This window comes from Erythrolamprus reginae, chromosome 2 (genome assembly GCF_031021105.1).
Source record: "Erythrolamprus reginae isolate rEryReg1 chromosome 2, rEryReg1.hap1, whole genome shotgun sequence".
Lineage (NCBI taxonomy): Eukaryota > Metazoa > Chordata > Lepidosauria > Squamata > Dipsadidae > Erythrolamprus > Erythrolamprus reginae.
Genome location: NC_091951.1, coordinates 185,740,951 through 185,761,416, shown reverse-complemented (window position 1 = coordinate 185,761,416; position 20,466 = coordinate 185,740,951). Strand labels below are relative to the sequence as shown.

The 20,466-nt window shown below is 41.2% G+C and overlaps 1 protein-coding gene across 1 annotated transcript in view; it reads left to right on the top strand.

Annotated features, from left to right (window-relative positions):
* The first annotated feature begins 1,208 nt into the window (after positions 1–1,208).
* Positions 1,209–20,466, top strand: part of MAP3K12 (mitogen-activated protein kinase kinase kinase 12) — a 35,278-nt gene continuing 16,020 nt past the window's right edge. The window contains exons 1-7 of the mRNA XM_070736044.1: positions 1,209–1,704; positions 5,844–6,027; positions 11,883–12,074; positions 14,246–14,404; positions 14,805–14,963; positions 17,764–17,872; positions 19,176–19,285. Coding sequence (XP_070592145.1) covers positions 1,239–1,704; positions 5,844–6,027; positions 11,883–12,074; positions 14,246–14,404; positions 14,805–14,963; positions 17,764–17,872; positions 19,176–19,285 — 1,379 coding nt within the window. The 5' untranslated portion in view covers positions 1,209–1,238. The remainder of the gene's footprint in view (positions 1,705–5,843; positions 6,028–11,882; positions 12,075–14,245; positions 14,405–14,804; positions 14,964–17,763; positions 17,873–19,175; positions 19,286–20,466) is intronic.

Sequence of the window (20,466 nt, the reverse complement as noted above, 5' to 3'; positions counted from 1 at the left end):
GATGTACATACACTTCCTTTTCCAGATCCTCTATGTCGCCTGTGTGGTAGTGGAAATAGAGATGTGCAAGCATCTCTGCGTCCCCAATGCGTGCGCACATGTGCCCACACGAGATTCGGGTTGTGTGCATGGGCCGGAAGCAAAATCTCAAATGAGGGCATTGGCGCATGTGTGATTTTGTTGGTTTTTGGCATTTTTTTGCTTCCGCACATGCGTGGAAGCAAAGAAATCACTGAAAATCGGCACAATCTCACACGTGTGAGAGTCCTCCTGTGAGATTTTGCTTCTGGTGCATGCGCAGAAGCAGAATCTTGCGCCAATGTGTGTGCCCACCCGCTGGAGGCATTCACCTGCATCAGTCTCTGGGAGTGCAACGGTAGCGCCAGAGATAAGGAATCCTTGCCTGCTCTAAATGTGTACGTACAGCCATTTTCAACTAAAAGGATGCACATGTCTACTCATGCCTAAGTGTCGTGAGCAATGACCCCAGAACGCAGCAACCATCATCAATACAGGCCTGTTTGCCAAGGTGCTCTAATTTTAGATCACGCAGGCATGCTGCAACAGTTGTTAAGTGCGAAGGCTGATCATATATGACTTTTTTCAGTTCTGTTGTAACTTAGGACATTCATTAAACAAATGGTTTTACTTTGAAGGTTACCCTGTAGTTCCATGTTCCAGCCGCCCCGACTCTTCGGAGAGGGGCGGCATACAAATCTAATAAATAATAGTAATGTTCCAAATTCTTTTTGATATTCCATGAAACCTTGGCTCGCAGATCCCACAATCTCTTGATTCCTACTATTTGTCTAATCCAGTGGTGGTCCGTGGACTACTGGTGATCAGCAAGAAAATGTTGGTGATCCACAGAAAAATTATTTTTATGTATAATAATAATAATAATAATAATAATAATAATAATAATAATAATAATAGTAGTAGTAGTTGTTATTATTATTATTATTATTATTATTATTATTATTGTTATTATTATTATTATTATTATTTATTAGATTTGTATTCCGGCCCTCTCCAAGGACTATTATACTAAATGCTATTTATCTTTTTTTTTAAAAAAAAAAATCATATTTATGGCTGTGGGATTTAAATTTATGAGTTTAGTGGTCCCCGAGGTCGGAAAGGTTGGTGACTCCTGATCTGATGCATAACCTTTTCGTTTTGTCTCTTTTTCTGCCTCTTAGGGAATAGCTGCACCTTACCCCAAGATACGCGTCATCATGGCTTGCCTGCACGAGACCCGGACACCTTCTCCCTCCTTTGGCAGCTTCAACACTATCTTGGCGGAGAGCTCCCTCCGGAAGTTGGATCCAGATGCCTCGGACTGCACCCCTGAGAAGGACTTGACGCCCACACAGTGTGTTTTGCGAGACGTCTTGCCCATAGATGGGGGTGGGGGCGGAGGCGGTGGACACAGTCCCACCCCCAGCGAGGAGACCCATGAACAATTTGCCAACAGTGTGCTGCAGCTCCATGAGAATGAAGCTGGTGGGGGAGGAGGTGGAGCTGGCGCGGGAGCTGGAATTGGGAATCCTGAAGTCCGGCCCACTCGCTACCATGCTGACCAAGTACGGATCCACTGCCAAACAGGGAGTGGCTTTCTGGAAGGGCTTTTTGGTTGCCTCAAACCTGTCTGGACTATGATTGGCAAAGCATATTCCACCGAACACAAACAGCAGCAGGAAGGTGAGGAACGTGGGGACACTAGGAGCAAGAGTGGGCATTATCAGTTGAAATAATCCTACAATAATTAGCTATGACTGTAATCTATGAATCAAATGCTATTGCTGATTTGGGCTCCATGATTTGGGCTCCATGGTTCACAGAATCTCCAGATAGAGCTGGGAAAGACCCTTCTGTAAATCCTGGAAAATTCTTTCCAGACATGCATATCAGGAGTTGGGAATTTGGATCCCCTATAGCTGTGATGGGTGAACCTATGGCATGCCTGGAGAGATGGCACACGGAGTCATCTCTCCAGGCATGCCAGCCAACACCTGTTGCTCTTCCGGGTTCCAGCTAGCTGGTCTTCGCGTGTGCATGTGTGCCATAAACCAGAAGACCAGGTGAGTGGCACGCATGCACACACCTGAAACCAGAAACACAGCTTCCCAGGGCTCTTCCGGTTTCTTCTAGTGCTGCTCTTCTAGAACTGCTCTTCCGGTTCTTCCTCTGGAATTGCTGTTCCGGTTTCTAGCATTCACCTGCACACGTGCATTCCAGTGGTGGGTTCCTACTGGTGCAGTCAGGTGCTATGCACCGGAGCCCAGTGATGATGTAATTTTTGGTGATTTTTTTCCAAGTTTAGATGGCTTCTTCACATAGCCCTCCCATGTTAATGTCGACCCATTATTCTTCGCCTGAAGCATTGCTGTGTTTAGACATGTAATGTCATCCTAAGCATGCACGGAAGTGAAATTGCGCAGTGGGTTGTGGGTGTATATGCACAGATGCACACCGGTAACAAAATGTAACCGGAACCCACCCCTGGTGCGTTCCCGTTTCAGCACTCAGTGCCAAAAAGGTTTGCCAACACTGCCCTATAACCTTCAGATTTCAGTTCTTACCAAACCAGTACACATGTGACACTCAAAAAATTAGAACATCGTGCAAAAGTTCATTTATTTCATAATGCAACTTAAAAGGTGAAATATAATATATGAGAGAGACTCATTATATGCAAGGAAAAATAGTTCCAGCTTCCTCTTTTACATTCTTTACATTCCCTGGTGCTTTTGGAGTGTGGGCAAATCCTGCTGGAAAATTGAAGTCAGTACCCCAAAAAACTCATCTGTGGAAGGAAGCATGAAGTGCTCCAAAATCTCTCGGCAGACAGCAGTGTTGACCCTAGACTTAATGAAGTATAATGGACAGGGCCACCATCAGGAATTTTGGGGCCCCATACAGCCTAAGTGTCTGCCCCCCCCCACCATTTTAAAACTACTGCCTCCAAATCCCGTGCCATGCCCACCATGGCCACACACCCTGGGCAAGCCCTTCCCCGGCCCTCTGAGGTCAAACACAGCCCTCTCTCACTCTCTTCCTTCCTCTCTCATCTCTTTCTTTCTCTCTTTCTCTTTCTCTATCTTGCTTTCTTCCTCTCTCTCTCTCTTCCTTCCTCTTTCTCTATCTTGCTTTCTTCCTCTCTCTCACTCTCTTCCTTCCCCTCTCATCTCTTTCTTTCTTTCTTTCTTTCTATCTTTCTCTCTCTTGCTTTCTTCCTCTCTCTCACTCTCTTCCTTCCTCTCTCATCTTTCTCTCTTTTTCTTTCTTTCTTTCTTTCTTTCTCTTTCTCTCTCTTCCCCCTCTTTCTCTATCTCTCCCCCTCTTGCTCTCTCTCTCTTTTTCTCACTTTCTCTCTCTTGTTTTCTTTCTCTCACTCTTTCTCTCTCTCGTTCTCTCTCTCTTGCTATCTCTTTCTCTCCCCCCTCTTTCTCTCTCTCTCTCTTTCTCACTTTCTCTCTATCTTGCTCTGTCGCTCTCACTCTCTCTCATTCTCCAGACGCTGGCGAAAGTGATTTTCAATGTCCCTGCCAGCCCGCCCGGAACATTCAAATTAAGAAAAAAAAAAGCCGGCAAAGGTTTTCTTTCTCTTTTTTTCAGCAAGAAAAACCTTGGCCGGCGGAGGAGAAAGAGTGGTGGATCCAGTGGGCGCGCGGGCATGCGGGGGGCAGCGGCGAGTAGCCATGGGCGCGAGGGGGCTAGAGGAACGGGGGGGCTGGGGGCGGCCACGGCGTGCGCACCCTTGGAAAAGGGTGTGCGGGGCCGGGGGGGGCGTTTTAGGGTGTGCTGGCTAAGGCGTGCGCAGCCTACAGCTACAGGGAACGCCCCAGCCGCCCAAGCCTCGTTCCCCAACGCTGCCACCCCGAAGGGGCTCCTACCTTCACCGCGCGCTCCAAGAGAGGGCCGGTACTTCTGCGCCTGTGTGAGCGAGGAGCTGGAGCTCGGCGTCGGTGCTGCTCACTGGGCACAAATTACTGCGGGCGCCAGGGGGCCGGCAAAACCATCCGGGCCCCCCCCCTATTTGTCAATTTGGCCGGGCCCCTGACGCCACTACCAGTAGTACCGCCCTATCGGCGGCCCTGATAATGGACCAACACCAGCAGATGACATGGCTCCCCAAATCAACACAGTGTGGAAGCTTTTGCATCTCATTTGGAAACCAAGGACCCAGTGTATGGAGGAATAATGGAGAGGCACACACAACAAGATGCTTGAAGTCTAGTGTGAAGTTTCCACAGTCTATGTTGATTTGGGGAGCCATGCAGTTGTCTCTTCCAAGAGAAAAGAATAATTTCCACCTACATGCACAGAATGGACAGGACAAAGGAAGCTAGGAGCAATCCCATCTATTTTCTGATCAAGTGGATTAGATACTTAGAAGATTCTTAGGTCTTTTCTAGAATCATAATTTCCCAATTGTGATGTTGGGGTTGTTGTTGTTGTTGTTTTTAAAGAATTGTGGGGGTAGGGAGACATCCCCTCTTTGAAATGCCTATGCTATGATAACATTCAGTGTTGTAGGCAAAGAAAATTAAACTCGCGTATGGTTCATTAGTAAACATCTGTTTGAAGTAGGCCTTAGTAAACATCTGTTTGATCACCATTCTACCTGAAGCATCAAGAAAAGTCACTAATGGGGAAATCTCCAGATACAATCAGCCAAAATATTGGATGTGGGTTTTTCAGACAGAATATGATTTTTTCAGGTATTTTTTTCTCAAACATACTTTAAAAGAAGGCTACCTTCACTTTTATTCAGTGGCTTCTACTGGTAACAATTAGTTCAAAGATATCTATTGTGACTGAATGACTTTCATGTAGTTTTTCCCCCCTTGAAAAAAACATGAAGGAATTCAGAATATTCTTCAAACTTTGAGTTAAACCTTGAACTTTCTGCTTACGGTACTTATTTTCTCCCAGTCGCTTTTTATGGCACCCAAGATAAATGGATCCATCCCCATGAAATGTGACTATGATACAGTAGTACCTCTAGATACGAGCTGCTCCATATGCGAGTATTCCAAGTTACGAGCCACGACGGGAGCGAAATTTCTGTTCCAGGCCCGAGCTCAAATTCGGGATACGAGCTGAGCTTCCACTAGGTGGCGCAAGAATCCTTGCTTCTGGTTATCTCCGCGGGGAAAAACAAAGTCTAAAGCCATTTGTTCCAGATACGAGCTGATCGACATACGAGCTCCGTTCTGGAACAAATTAAACTCATATCTGTAGATACTACTGTACTATAAGAAAAGCCAGGGCCAAAGAGGGTGAGCAGCAAGACGCTAGACTGATTATTCCACCCTGTCATCACTGGAAATCATTTCTTCCCTTTTCCCAAACAAGATGTTGTGTTACCAAAGTGCTATACCAGAGGCACTGGGAGTTGGATGGTGTATAAAACCATATTACAGTTAATATATATATGACAATGTAAAATCACAGCTGCCAGTTCTTTAGATGGTTCTAGCCTTTCATACACATCAAATTCTTCCCCAAAATATAGTTCCAGCTATTTTTTTAAATGTACCTGCATAGTACATATGCAAAATTCAAGTGTTGTTGTTGCTGCTGCTGCTGCAGTTGTTGTTACAAGTTCTTTTTATACTAGCAAGATTAGAAACCTTAATTGTATTATTTTTTAAAAATGCATTCTCGACTTATTTAATGCCATGTCTTCGCAGTGTTTACATTTGTTTCTGCAATAATATGCACTACTTTTGTTATTCCTGAATGACATTATGCAGGATTTTTTTTTCTGCCCTGTGGGTGAAAAGCCCGTCTCCCTATGAACAAGCTACCAGTTTCTTTTCCCCTCCCTGCAGACCCATGGGAGGTGCCCTTTGAAGAGATCATGGACTTGCAATGGGTAGGCAGTGGGGCGCAAGGTGCCGTCTTCCTGGGGCGCTTCCATGCGGAGGAAGTTGCAGTGAAGAAGGTGCGCGACCTTAAGGAGACGGATATCAAGCATTTGAGGAAACTCAAGCATCCCAACATCATCACCTTCAAGTGAGTGGGGCAGCGTTTGGCAAGAGGGCGTTGGCCCTGCCTTTCTTAAGAATGAAGTCTTTCTGAGCATAGATGGACATGTCTTTGCCAAGCACCATAACTTACTCCCTCTTCTTCACCTATAAACACATACAGCACAAGCAGTTGTACATCACATAAGTCATAAGCAATCAGGGGTATTTCTGCAGAATGCAGCTGCGAGAGCAATCATGGGCTTCCCCAGATATGCCCATGTCACATCAACACTCCGCAGTCTGCATTGGTTGCTGATCAGTTTCCAGTCACAATTCAAAGTGTTGGTTATGACCTATAAAGCCCTTCATGGCATTGGACCAGAATATCTCCGGGACCGCTTTCTGCCACACGAATCCCAGTGACCGATTAGGTCCCACAAAGTTGACCTTCTCTGGGTCCCGTCGACAAAACAAGGCCGTCTGGTGGGACCCAGGGGAAGAGCCTTCTCTGTGGTGGCCCTGACCCTCTGGAATCAACTCCCCCCCCCCCCCGGAGATTAGGACTGTCCCTACCCTCCTTGCCTTTCGTAAACTCCTAAAAACCCACCTTTGCTGCCAGGCATGAGGAAATTGATTCCCCTCGGCCGCTCCATTTTATGTATGGTTTGTTTGGGTTGTATGAATGTTTTTAAATCAAGGGTTTTCTTGTTTTAATCATTGGATTTGTATTTTGTATTCTTGTTGTGAGCCGCTCTGAATCCTCGGAGAGGGGTGGCATACAAATTTAATAATAATAATAATAATAATAATAATAATAATAATAATAATAATAACAACAACAACAACAACAACGTACCCCCTTTTAAAATTTGCTTAATAAATTAATAAATTGTTTTATAAAATAAAATAATAATAATAATAATAATAATAATAATAATAATAATAATAATAATTTCTAGCCATAGACTGTATAGAGAAAGAAAAACCACCAATTTGTGCATGTCCCGCTTATTTTAGTGTAGTTAAGGTAAACCTTTTGGCTCAGCACGTCAAAAATTCAGAAAATACCTACCGTAACTTGGCTTTGCTGGTATGACAATACTATCATCTCCCAAACAAAAGAGAAATGATTCTCTGTCACCCCTTTTAGGGGAGTAACACCTGGCAACAGCGCTGTGGCTAGGCCTGAAGCAGAGAACCGGGCCTTGATTTCGCCCTAGTACCATCACTGCCATTCAAAATGGCTGCCTTGTACATTTCCCAAGATGCACAAATGTTGGGGAATGGTTGATTGTCTCCACAGTCCAGCACTCTCCAGGATCTGCCACATACCACCTACTTTTAGACTATGTTCTTTTTCTGATAACAGGCTTCGGCTGCCTACCAGAATCTGGTCTGGTTGCAAGAGGTCTTTGTTCTTGAAATAGCTTCAGATAATGTTCTTCTGCGGCCTCTTCAGCCTCCCAAAACTGTAAAAAAACATGCCCTATTCAGAGGGTCAGGAGACCATGCAAGAGCCACACAAGGCCATGTGACAACACCCTCCATTCTTGCGCAGCCTTTACAGACTCCAAAAATTGCTCAGGGATGGGGCACATTTTTGAGAATACTTGTCAGGTGTTGGCGAACGCTGACATCCAAAATGTCGTGGCATGTTATCTTTGACACATGTGTCATAGGCTCACTGTCACTGTTATACTTTCTTTTCTGGAACCACAACTTCTCAGTATCAGCTCCATTTTTTTCTTTAAATCAGGACAATTTGGGAGACAAAATCTTGGATGCTGTAGTCAGCCTCTCCTTAGTTTGTAGTTTTTCACATGGCGAGAGAAGATTATCGGATACTGAAAAAGTAATCATATTAACTACAATGAGCAAATGTAAATTGAATTGTAATGCTCATTGCATCACAATTAGGTTTCATTTTGGCTCTGCGACATTTCTTGCAACTGAGTGTGACCTTAGCTGATTCTTGCTGGAAAGAAACAGGAAAGTAATACTGTATAAAATAAGTTCAGTGGTGCCTCTACTTAAGGACTTAATTTGTTCCATGACCAGGTTCTTAAGTAGAAAAGTTTGTAAGTAGAAGCAATTTTTCCCATAGGAATCAATGTAAAAGCTAATAATGCATGGAAACCCATTAGGAAAGAAATAAAAGCTTGGAATTTGGGTGGGAGGAGGAAGAAGAGAAGGAGGACAGTTGCTGCTGAAGGAAGAAGGTGAGGTGAGGGGAATCCAAAAAATCCAAAATTTTAAGGCTTAAAAAAAAAGAGGCACGTGCCTCCCATACACCCAGCACAAGGCTGCCTCCCATATACTGCACCAAAGAGAGAAACCCAGGCGGGTGAGAGGGGGGGAACCTCCTGCTCCTTTGACTGAAAGGTGGCTGCTGCTGCTGCTATCTGCTTCCTCTTCCTTCCTATGCTGAAGGGCTCCCCTCTCCTCTCGCTCACTCGCTTTGTAGCTGGTGCCTTTCCTTCACTGTGGTGACTCCTCAATTTGGCTGAAGCCGAGTTGATCTGGCCAGGGCGAAGCGCCCCCTTTTGCCTTTCCGCGCCCAGACGCTCCGGGAGGCAACCTCGCGCTGGGTGTATGGGAGGTAGCGCGAGCGAGTCACCACAGTAAAATGGTTTATTCCCTCTCCAAGTGCCCAGAGGGAGGAAAACACTCCATTTGCTCTGGGCTGCCCAGAGCGAAGGGAGCATTTATTTTCTCTGGGCGCTGGCAGAGCTTTATTCCCTCTCCAAGAGCCCAGAAAAAGGAAAATGCTCCATTCGCTCTGGACTGCCAAAGCCTCCTTAAGCGCCACCGAAAGGCTCCTCTGGCAGCCCAGAAAAGACCGAGATGGCCAGGGTTAAAGGGGGAATGGCAGAAAACTGCCCCGGCCTTCGTGCCACTCTCAAATTTCCTGGGAAATTTTTCCGGGCTCGGGTTCTTAAGTAGAAACTGGTTCTTAAGAAGAGACAAAAAATCTTGAACACCCGGTTCTTATCTAGAAAAGTTCTTAAATAGAGGCATTCTTAGGTAGAGGTACTACTGTAATGCTATTTCAAATGTTGGAATTACAATCCCCATAATTCCAATCTTGTTAGAACCAACCAGATATATTGGGCTAGAATTTTTATATTTCCTAACTGCAAGGTGTTTCTAAGATTATCTGTGTGCCTTTCAGTGAGTGTTAATTCTTAGCAATTTCCTAACATAGTACTTAGGATTTCTTTTGGATTTCAGAATTGCCATTGCCTGCTTCCTGGGACTGAGAGAGTGGCTGGCCCAGGGTTACCCACCTGGCTTTGTGCCTAATGCAGAACTAGAATTCACATTCTCTCAATTCCTACCTTCATTCCTCAACCACTATACCAAACCAATTATCCTAAGAATTGTAGTCCCAAAAACCTTTGTGGTCACCAACTATGGAATAGATAAGAGTGTGTGGTTATGATATTTCATGTTCCAGTAGGCCAGTGTTTCCCAACCTTGGCAACTTGAAGATATCTGGACTTCAACTCCCAGAATTCCCCATGTCAGCCATGTAAGGTAGATAAATAAACCAATTGATTTTAGATCAGGACTACTTATATGGTAACAACTGTAATATCAGACTATTGCAAGTCTGCTTACACCCTTTATCTTTCATGTAAACTAAGTGTTGGTTATGACCTATAAAGACCTACATGGCATTGGACCAGATTACTTACAGGACTGCCTCCTGCCACATGAGCCCCAGCAACTGGTCAGTTCCCACAGAGTCGACCTTCTCCCGTCAACTAGACAATGTCACCTGGCGGGGTCTAGGGGAAGAGCCTTCTTTGTGGGGGCTCCAACCCTCTGGTATCAGCTCCCCTGATAGATTTGAACTGCCCCTATCCTCCTCACCTTCCACAAGACTCATTTGTGCTGTCAGGCTTGGTGCCATTAGATTCTAGCCCCCAGGCCGATGAATGAAATGTATATTTGCTTATTTGAATGGGAAAGATTGTTTTTTTAAGGAACTTGGGTTTTACATTAGCTAGTTTTAAATTTAATTGTATTTAGGATATTTTGTATTGTTTTTATATGTTATAGGAGCGCCATATAAACCCAATAAATAAATAAACAAATGGGGCTTGTCTAAGACATTTTCTCAAGTTTCTGAAGACAAATTCAAGCCCCTATTATCTGACCCTGACCGTGATAGGGACTTTTCGTCTTGTCATAGAAACATAGAAGACTGACGGCAGAAAAAGACCTCATGGTCCATCTAGTCTGCCCTTATACTATTTCCTGTATTTTATCTTACAATGGATATATGTTTATCCCAGGCATGTTTAAATTCAGTTACTGTGGATTTACCAACCACGCCTGCTGGAAGTTTGTTCCAAGGATCTACTACTCTTTCAGTGAAATAATATTTTATCACATTGCTTTTGATCTTTCCCCCAACTAACTTCAGATTGTGTCCCCTTGTTCTTGTGTTCACTTTCCTATTAAAAACACTTCCCTCCTGAACCTTATTTAACCCTTTAACATATTGAAATGTTGTCCTTCAAGAGCATTCCCTATGCCCTCTACAATCGGTGAATGAATGTTTATATTCAATCCATAATGAAGGTTGCAGAAGAACCCCCAAATCACTGCTGCAGCTGCAAAACAAAAAGGTTTTAGACTACAGAATGCTGATTAATTTGTCTAATTTCCCACAAGTACCTCATAGCATTAGGAATACCTTTTGGCTTGTCTGTGAACAACAACAGCCTTTTTCACATATTAAAACATTAGCCTTTCTTGTTGGGATACAATACAGAAGTGATTCCTGACTCTTTGTCCCCCTAGAAATCATAATTCCACAATAATTCTTCAAAGAGCATGCTAAGCTTGCAGTGTGTTTAGTGTTATTTCTCTGTCACTGTAAAGCAGTGCTTCTCAATTATTTTCTAAGTATCAGGAAAGACTTAATGAACTCAGTCTGTATAATCTGGAGGACAGAAGGAAAAGGGGGGACATGATCGAAACATTTAAATATGTTAAAGGGTTAAATAAGGTCCAGGAGGGAAGTGTTTTTAATAGGAAAGTGAACACAAGAACAAGGGGACACAATCTGAAGTTAGTTGGGTGAAAGATCAAAAGCAACATGAGAAAATATTATTTTACTGAAAGAGTAGTACATCCTTGGAACAAACTTCCAGCAGACGTGGTAGATAAATCCACAGTAACTGAATTTAAACATTCCTGGGATAAACATATATCCATCCTAAGATAAAATACAGAAAATAGTATAAGGGCAGACTAGATGGACCATGAGGTCTTTTTCTGCCATCAGACTTCTATGTTTCTATGTTTCTGTTACAACCGCCAGGAAGAAGTAAACATTTTGCCCCCCCACCAACTCTCCACTGGGACGATTTTTTGCAATATTCAACACATTTTTGCTGAAAAAACTCAAGCGGCTTATCGTCATGATTGGGTGTAATGTGTTTAAGTGACCTTAATTTATTTGGCTTCATGCTGTCCAGCTACCAACATTTTTAGATGCAGTAAACATACCGGTCTTTCCTTGTCTCACGATGAAGCCGAGCGCTACATACGCTTTGTCATATATTTCCTTGTCTTAGCTTTCAGGAGACTTACATTTGTCTCATTATCTCCGTCACTCTCCTCCTTTCTTTTCATCCCTGTTAAATATTTTTCCATGGTGCCTCTTAAGGGTTTGTTATTTGCACTTCATATCTCCTACTCAGCGCTGTGTGCTATTGTTCGATGCAAAAGACCCCTTACTCCCTGCAGCAAGATAAAGCACATTCCCTGGGTCATGCACACACCCCCAGGGGGCCCCACCCCACTATTTGAGAAGCACTACTGTAAAATGTTCCTGCTGGTTCTTTTTAGCCCAATCCTTATTCTGTCTTTTCTCACTCCTTGCAGGGGTGTCTGCACCCAAGCTCCCTGTTACTGCATCATCATGGAATTCTGTGCCCAGGGCCAACTCTATGAGGTGCTACGTGCTGGACGCAAAGTCACTCCCTCGTTGTTGGTGGACTGGTCCATGGGCATCGCCGGTGGCATGAACTACCTGCACCTCCATAAGATCATCCACCGAGACCTCAAGTCACCCAAGTAAGAAGGGAAGTTAAATAGTCCCAGGAGACAAACGTGGCACCAGGCAGGCAATGGCAAAGAACTCAGGGTTACTGATGGGAAGTTGGTGTTTTTCTACTGAACCAAAACCTGTCATGTTTTGAAAGCTCAAAATCTCTCTCAAAATGTTACAGTTAAGTGGGAGATTTGATAGTCTGCTCTACCTCCCTGTCACTGGTTTCCTCCACAATTCTTTTTAGCTGGGTATACAGCATTTTATTTTGGAGTTGGTTCCAGTGGGTTAATAGGGGATCTTTCTTTTCTTGTTTCTCTCCCTCTTCTATCTTTTTTATTTCTTTTTTTTTACACTAGATTTATAGATAAATGGTTTAAAGTGGGTTGGAGGTAAATAAGGGCTTATGGTTGAACGTTAAGGTTGCATGAAATCCATTGGTTTTATATGAAGGTAGGATCGTGAAGTGGGTAAGAAGAAGAGGAAGCTTTCTTTCTTATCTCTTCCTCTTTTTCTTTCATTTTTTTTGGTTTGCACTCTTCCTTTCCTCTTTTATCATTTTTTTCTTTCCTTCCTTTTTCTTGTTTCCTTCTCTCTCTAAACTTTTTTTCCCTTATTATTCTATTTTCTTATTTCTAAACTTTGTTTCTTCTTTTTTTAGTTATTTTTTACTTGTTTATAATTCTTATACAAAGGAATTATTAATTAGGTTTTGTAATTTGGCTAATTGGGCATTACTATGAGATATTATTTGTTTGTTTTTGTTTCCCCCCCCCCCCCTTGAGTCTGTCTTTGGAAGTTTCTTGGTGTTTTTTTTAGAGATTTCTTATTAATGGGCGCTTATTATCTAAAAAGGTTTTTAAATATACATGAAAATTGACATAGAAGAGACATGGAGAATTTTGAAATTTTACAGCCTAATCATCTGGAGATATTTAAAATGTAGAACAGCTTAAAGGAGGTTTTAGCTAATAGCATATTTGTACAACATAAGAAACTGAGCAGCTATTTTTTGTCCAGATGCCAAAAGTCAAGGAGGTAGCATTGGTTTTTGCATACCACAATTTGTAAAATGGATCTATTGTAAAGCAATCTGATGTTATTGGTATTTTTTTAATTGTATTGTGAATGGAGAGAAAAATAAAAAAAATTCTTTGCCACACAATTCTTTTTCATGCCTGTGTACAACTCAGGACATTAACTCTTTTCTGTAATTCTCTGGTATGTTGAGAATGGAGGCAAGGTTTTTGGAGTTTCATAAATAAGCAAACAAAAACAATGCTTATCTCCAAGGAGTTTACTCTGTACATAAATTAGACTTCAGGGAGGACAACAGTGAAGGTGACAAGAAGTATAACAAAGAATATATGTGAATAAAACCCTTCCATAATTAAATCTGGTTGTCAAGAAGAACATTGCCTTCCCTCACCATCAGTCAAAAAAACCCAGGATGTGGGGCAGCAGCTGTACTGCTGTCTGTTTGGGTGAAGGAGGGCATAGTTTTCTCAGTTGGTGTTTAAAAGCTCCACTTCTGTTGCTGAGGAAGTAAGAGCAGCAGATGTAACCATGTCTTGTCCTTTTTAATCATTCTTGTTTTGCGATTTCCAGGTGTTTTGTAGTCTAGGGACAGTAGAAGAAATTTTGATAAAACCTGGTTCAGTAATAAGACACGTCGGAATTGTATGGGATTATGCAGGTGTTCCAACAAAGTTGTAAATAACTAACTGGGGGGAAATATGTTTTATGAGCCATTCAATAAAATATAGGTTAAAGAGTAACCTATATATTCCTTTAAAATGCCACCACACAAATAAAGAACCTTTTTGGCAAAGTTGTCTGCTACCTTCTAGGACAGGGGTAGGCAAAGTTGGCTCTTCTATGACTTGTGGACTTCAACTCCCAGAATTCCTGAGCCAATCATGCTAGCTCAAAAATTCTGGGAGTTGAAGTCCACATGTCATAGAAGAGCCAACTTTGCCTACCCCTGTTCTAGGAAGATATGGCTCACAGTTTCTAAGATATGGTATGGCCCACAGGTACCATATAAATTTATTAAATTATTTTTATTCCATGGAGGTAGAACAAATCCTTCTTCATAAAGGGGTTTATTCATATATTATCTTCCCTAACTAATGGCAGAGAGCACTATTTCTCTCAGGAGGAGCCATGAACTTCATTTTTTTTCCTTTTCCCCTAGCATGCTGATCACGTATGATGACGTGGTGAAGATCTCCGACTTTGGCACCTCCAAAGAGCTCAGTGACAAGAGCACCAAGATGTCTTTTGCTGGCACTGTGGCCTGGATGGCCCCTGAAGTGATTCGTAATGAGCCTGTTTCTGAGAAGGTTGACATCTGGTGAGGGGAGCTAACCCAAAAGAGAGGCAGTGAAGAATGGGGAAGGTCTGAGTGGGTGGCCAAAGTATAGGAGAACCCAGGGTTCCCCAAAGATGTGTTGGGTTCTGGGTTCTGTCATCCACACAACACATACCCAAACAAAGGTGTGTTGGATTACGATGCCCACCAAGGTCTATAATAATAGTTACTAATAATAGTAATAGTTGCTTATTCATGCACAGATTTACCATATGCCCTCTAGGTGTATTTGTCTCTTACTCCTAGTCTCACCTGTAAATAGTCCCAGGTAGAGATCCTGTTTGGGAAGAAGATATGGCTGGAAAAGAATGTAAAAGGGGAAGCCCATTGAGAATGGTTGAGTAGGCTTCTTCTACTCAATTGTCTTTTCACTCCCACCTAGGTCCTTTGGGGTCGTTCTCTGGGAGTTGCTGACCGGAGAGATTCCTTACAAGGATGTGGACTCTTCAGCTATCATTTGGGGAGTGGGCAGTAATAGCCTCCACCTACCTGTGCCTACCAGTTGCCCAGATGGCTTCAAGATCCTGTTGAGGCAGTGCTGGTGAGTTCCTAAGTTACATCACTTCTCAGCAACTTGGGATAAATTGTGGGAGGGAAGGGAAGGGAAGGGAAGGGAAGGAAAAAGGGAAGGGAAGGGAAGGAAAGGAAAGGAGCATTATCTCCAAGGAGTTTACTCTGTACATATGCCCCGAGTCTTCGGAGAGGGACGGCATACAAATCTAATAAATTAATAAATTAAAAGTTCACTTTTCTATCTAGCATATATGGTAAATAATATATCTAGGCCCTTTTTCTATAGCTTTTTCTTACAATAATAATAATTATTATTATTATTATTATTATTATTATTATTATTATTATACTATGGGGGAGAGAAACAATGGAGAAAAAAAAAAGCAATCCTGTTTCATTAAAAAAAACAGTTAAAACCCAACTAAATAAAATTCAAAACTCAGAAAATAAACTTTTAAAGGAGGAAAGCGCTTTTTATATAATCTATTAAGATTGTATAAGCTCTAGAGAATTGAGGCACAATGTCCTCCAATCTTATTTGCCTTGGTCCCGCTGAGATCCAGATGATACTTTTTGCGTACGTATGGAATGGCCTACTTAAATAGGCCTGAAGACAATAAACATTGATTGAAGACTGTCTTATTTGCCATTACAACCACATGGAGTATTTACCACACAGGAACATTGCTATCAGCCTTTACATATTAATGCTGCATTGCACATTGTGGGGCAACCTAGGAATATGTTCCAGATCTGATAGCCTTCCAGTGTCCTGCCTGTGATTGATGGAGTTTGTAGTCTAAAATTTACAGAGAGCATTAGATTGCGAAGATTCATAGTCATGCTTTAATAGAATTTGAAGGCCCGATTAAATCTAATAGAATGCTTTACTTCCTCATGATATATAATTGGGGGGGAAATTACAATGCATTTTTCAGATACTATTCTCTGGCTTTTACTCATGGGGAACAGAGATATATCAACCCAATTACGTCATATGAAACCCAAAATGTTTTGGTTACAAATTATATATTTAATTATGTATAAATAAATTGGATTTTAGTCATAGTTTTAATTATTAGATTTGTAGATATATTGTTTTGTATTGTATGTTCTGAGAGTCTAATAAATAATAATAATAACAATATTTATTTATTTATTTATTTATTTATTTATTTATTTATTTATTTATTTATTTATTCATTCGATTTCTATGCCATCCCTCTATGAGGACTCGGGGCGGCTCACAACATATAGAATATACAATACACAATATAATCCAATTAACTAATTAAAAATCTAAAAAAAATCCCCCAAAACATAAAAAACAATCATTCTATTCACTCCACATTCTCTCAACACATTCATTGGGCAGGGGGCAAAGATCTAATGGCCCCAGGCCTGGCGGCATAACTAAGTCTTCAGACTCTTATGGAAGGCGAGGAGGAATCTCTCTGTTTACATACCTTGAATTCACTTTTGATCTATTAGGATCAAGATTTCCTTTCTTTTCTTTAAGGCAGTGTTTCCCAACCTTGGCTACTTGAAGATATCTGGACTTCAACTCCCAGAATTCCCCAGCCAGCATTCGCTGGCTGGGGAATTCTGGGAGTTGAAGTCCAAATATCTTCAAGTGACCAAGGTTGGGAAACACTGCCTTAAAGAAATGGTGATCCTCCATATTACAACTCTTCACAAATTCCTTGGGGACAATCATTATTTTTTAAAAAGACAATTACTAGCAGATCTTATTGAATGAGTTTAAAATGATACATAGAAATGGGCAGCCTTTTGCCAGATGATGTAATGTAGGTAACGTATATATTTAATTTAGAGCCATTTTTTCTTCAGCACTCCTCCAGTTTATCATATACCATAACAACCCTATGGAATAGGTTGTGTTAAGAGAGAAATCCAGTCTCAAGGGATCACGTTTGAGCAACACACCTCTTTCCAGAACTCAGCTTGATTTATTTCTGAAGACCAGGTAGATTACACAGCAGAAAAAAAATACTTCATAATAGAAGCTTACTCTGGAAGCCAATGAGCTTCTTTTCCTATTTACTACATTACAGCTAGTCCTCCCTTACCAACCATTTATTTGACGTTATGAGGGTATCGAATGTGGAAACTTAACAACCATTTCTCAGAGTTGCTACAATTACAGTTTCTCTGGTTATTTGATCATCATTTGTGACCTTTCACAACAAGCTTCCCTCAAGCGAAGTCAATGGGGAAACCAGCATGAAGTCACAAGTCACAGTCATGTGATGCTGCACTTAATGACGGTGGGTGATTTATTTAATGACCACGGCAGGAAGTGATAATTGATGTCACCAAACAGAGCTGTCATATAACGTCTAGCTTAATGACTGTGCCCGTTAGTGATGGAATTGTCAGTCTCTAGTGAGGTTGGTAAGTGAGGACTATCCATACATGGAGCAGTTAATGACCATACTAAGGAAAACTCATCATACAAAGTTTGATTGAGAGCAGAAAGAACATTTCTTTCTCTAACGAAAGCTTGACAAACAGAATAAACAATATTCCAGGAAATAAAATATTATACTGATGCACAATACAGCAAGCTTTAATACCACATATCAGTTTCTAAATTCTACACTTTACATTTTAAGTCCACACCAATATATGCATTATCATATTCAAAAGGGAGTACAGCTATAGAGAGGACAGTGAAATTCTCTTTGTGTGGGTATATGTCCACTCATTATTATTTGCTTGGCCCAACAACTTAACCACACCACCAAACAAGCTAGGAATCCACACTGTGTACCTTCCCCTCAATGTATTCTGTCTTCCTTCATCAGGAATAGCAAACCTCGGAATCGCCCATCCTTCCGTCAGATCCTATTGCATCTTGACATCGCTTCTGCTGATGTGCTGTCCACACCGCAAGAAACCTACTTCAAATCCCAGGTGAGCTTCATTGGCAAAATTAGTATGAAATTTTGTTTAAAATGTATAGACCTCTTTTCATGTTACACCGTAAGGTACCGTATTTTTTGGAGTATAAGACACACCGGAGTATAAGTGGCACCTTAGTTTTGAGGGAGGAAAATAGGGAAAAGAAAATGCTTACCAAATATTCATCTGGATAGCATCCTTGGTCTGGCCAGCTTCAACTTATTTTATCCCCTGGTTAGGGCTTTAAAAAAAACTTTATTTGGAGAGAGTAACAATGAAAGAGCTTGCAAGCCAGTAAGAGCTGGGAACATCGTTAGCACCTGGTTAGAGCTGGAAAGAAACTTATTCGGAGCAAGTTAGAGCAATGGAAAAAAACCCTGCAAAGACTTAGGGCTTGGAAAACATTATTCACAGAGAGAAACAATGAAAGAGCCTGCAAGGTAAGAGCTGGGAAGATCGTTAGCACCTGATTAGGGCTGGAAAGAAACTTATTCGGAGCAAGTTAGAGCAATGGAAAAAAACCCTGCAAAGACTTAGGGCTTGGAAAACATTATTCACAGAGAGAAACAATGAAAGAGCCTGCAAGGTAAGAGCTGGGAAGATCGTTAGCACCTGATTAGGGCTGGAAAGAAACTTATTCGGAGCAAGTTAGAGCAATGGAAAAAAACCCTGCAAAGACTTAGGGCTTGGAAAACATTATTCACAGAGAGAAACAATGAAAGAGCCTGCAAGGTAAGAGCTGGGAAGATCGTTAGCACCTGATTAGGGCTGGAAAGAAACTTATTCGGAGCAAGTTAGAGCAATGAAAAAAAACCTGCAAAGACTTAGGGCTTGGAAAACATTATTCACAGAGAGTAACAATGAAAGAGCCTGCAAGGTAAGAGCTGGGAAGATCGTTATCAGCTAGTTAGGGCTGGAAAAAAAAGCTACATTCAGAGTATAAACCGCATCCAAATTATCAGCCTCTTTTAGGAAGGAAAACGGTTCGTCTTATACTCCGAAAAATACGGTAGTTTACAATGCAGTTATATAAACAATAACATAAAAGCAAACTGAATTAATCTAACCTCTGAAATTGTAAAACAACTTTTCACAGTAAGTTAGTTAGGAAAACAAAATGACCAACAAATGCATCTTTTGCTGAGGGCCGAATAGCTCCATTTTTCATTATTCTCATTATGGAACTGATACCATGCTGTGGGAGGGTACCGTAATCTACAAGAGTAGCACCATTGTAAACAGTTTTCTGTTCTCTAGGCCTGGAGCCAGAAGAATTCAGGGAGTGAGTTTATGGAGCTCTCATTTTCTTCCCCAGGCTGAATGGCGAGAAGAAGTGAAGCTCCATTTCGAAAAGATCAAATCGGAGGGCACCTGTCTACACCGTTTGGAAGAAGAGCTGATCCACCGGCGGCGAGAAGAACTCAGGTAAGGCGGGTGTGAAACCATTAAAACATAGAAGATTCAACACCCATATGTGCATTTATAAATAAAAGGTCTCATCTGAGCTAAGTTACACTTCTGGAGGCTATATGGACATGTCCCTGTTCTTTTCCTTGTGATACTAAAAATGTGGTTTGTCACTCTTTAAGATGTGTTTTTCAACCTCCCACTCTAGACTTGACACTTCCATGCAGAGCCAGGAATGGCTGACTGCTGCCACCTGTCATGATAAGTTTATACATAATGACGTATATTCCTTTCATCTGCTGGCATGCTGAAAATACCAACATTTGTCAGGGAGAGGGTCCTCCATCAGTGAAGCAATTTTGTTTTCTTCAGAATTGAAGCAAAAATCTTGATGACTCCTTCCCCTGTCTTTTATTTCGCCACCATTCCTTTTTATTAAAACTAACGATCATTATCTGTAAATGGAATGGGGCATAATCTTGGGTGATTTTTTTTTACTTTTTCTTCTCCAATGACATGTACAGAAAAAAAGATGCCATTAATTTCAAATTACAATATAACATTTTTACAATTTCGGTATGCACAGATTAAACCAATGCCACCTCCTGACGATTTAACATCTGGACCAAAAAATAATTATTCCAATTCCTCATATGGTAAAAAAAGTTAAAACAAACAAACAAAAAGAACTGTATACATTTTAGGCTGTTACTATTCTTAATCACATCAAATTAATTAGATCAAAATATTTCAATTTTCTCTAAAATCTCCTCCATATCAATTTTCATATATACTTTAAACCCTCTTCCATAATAAATGCCCTTTAAAATAATAATAAAAAAGAACCTTAAGGGGAAAGAAAAGGAGCAAATATTTCCAATTATCTCCAACATGGTATTTAAATTACTATTTAAAAAGATAGCTAAATATATATATAAAGGGGGCAAAAAAAAGAGAGAATCCACCATATAGCATATCCCAAATATCGCCAAATTAATAAACCAAATTAGAAAGGAACCTAATTAAAAAATAGTTCCCTTTCATGAATAGAAATACAAAATAGTAATAAAGATTAAAGAAAATTAGAAAATAACAGGGAGAAAATAAGGGGAAAAAATAGGGAAAGAGATAAGAAAAGGGGAGGATAAAAACAGAAACTAAATACTCCATGCATTCATACATTTATCATATCCTGTTGT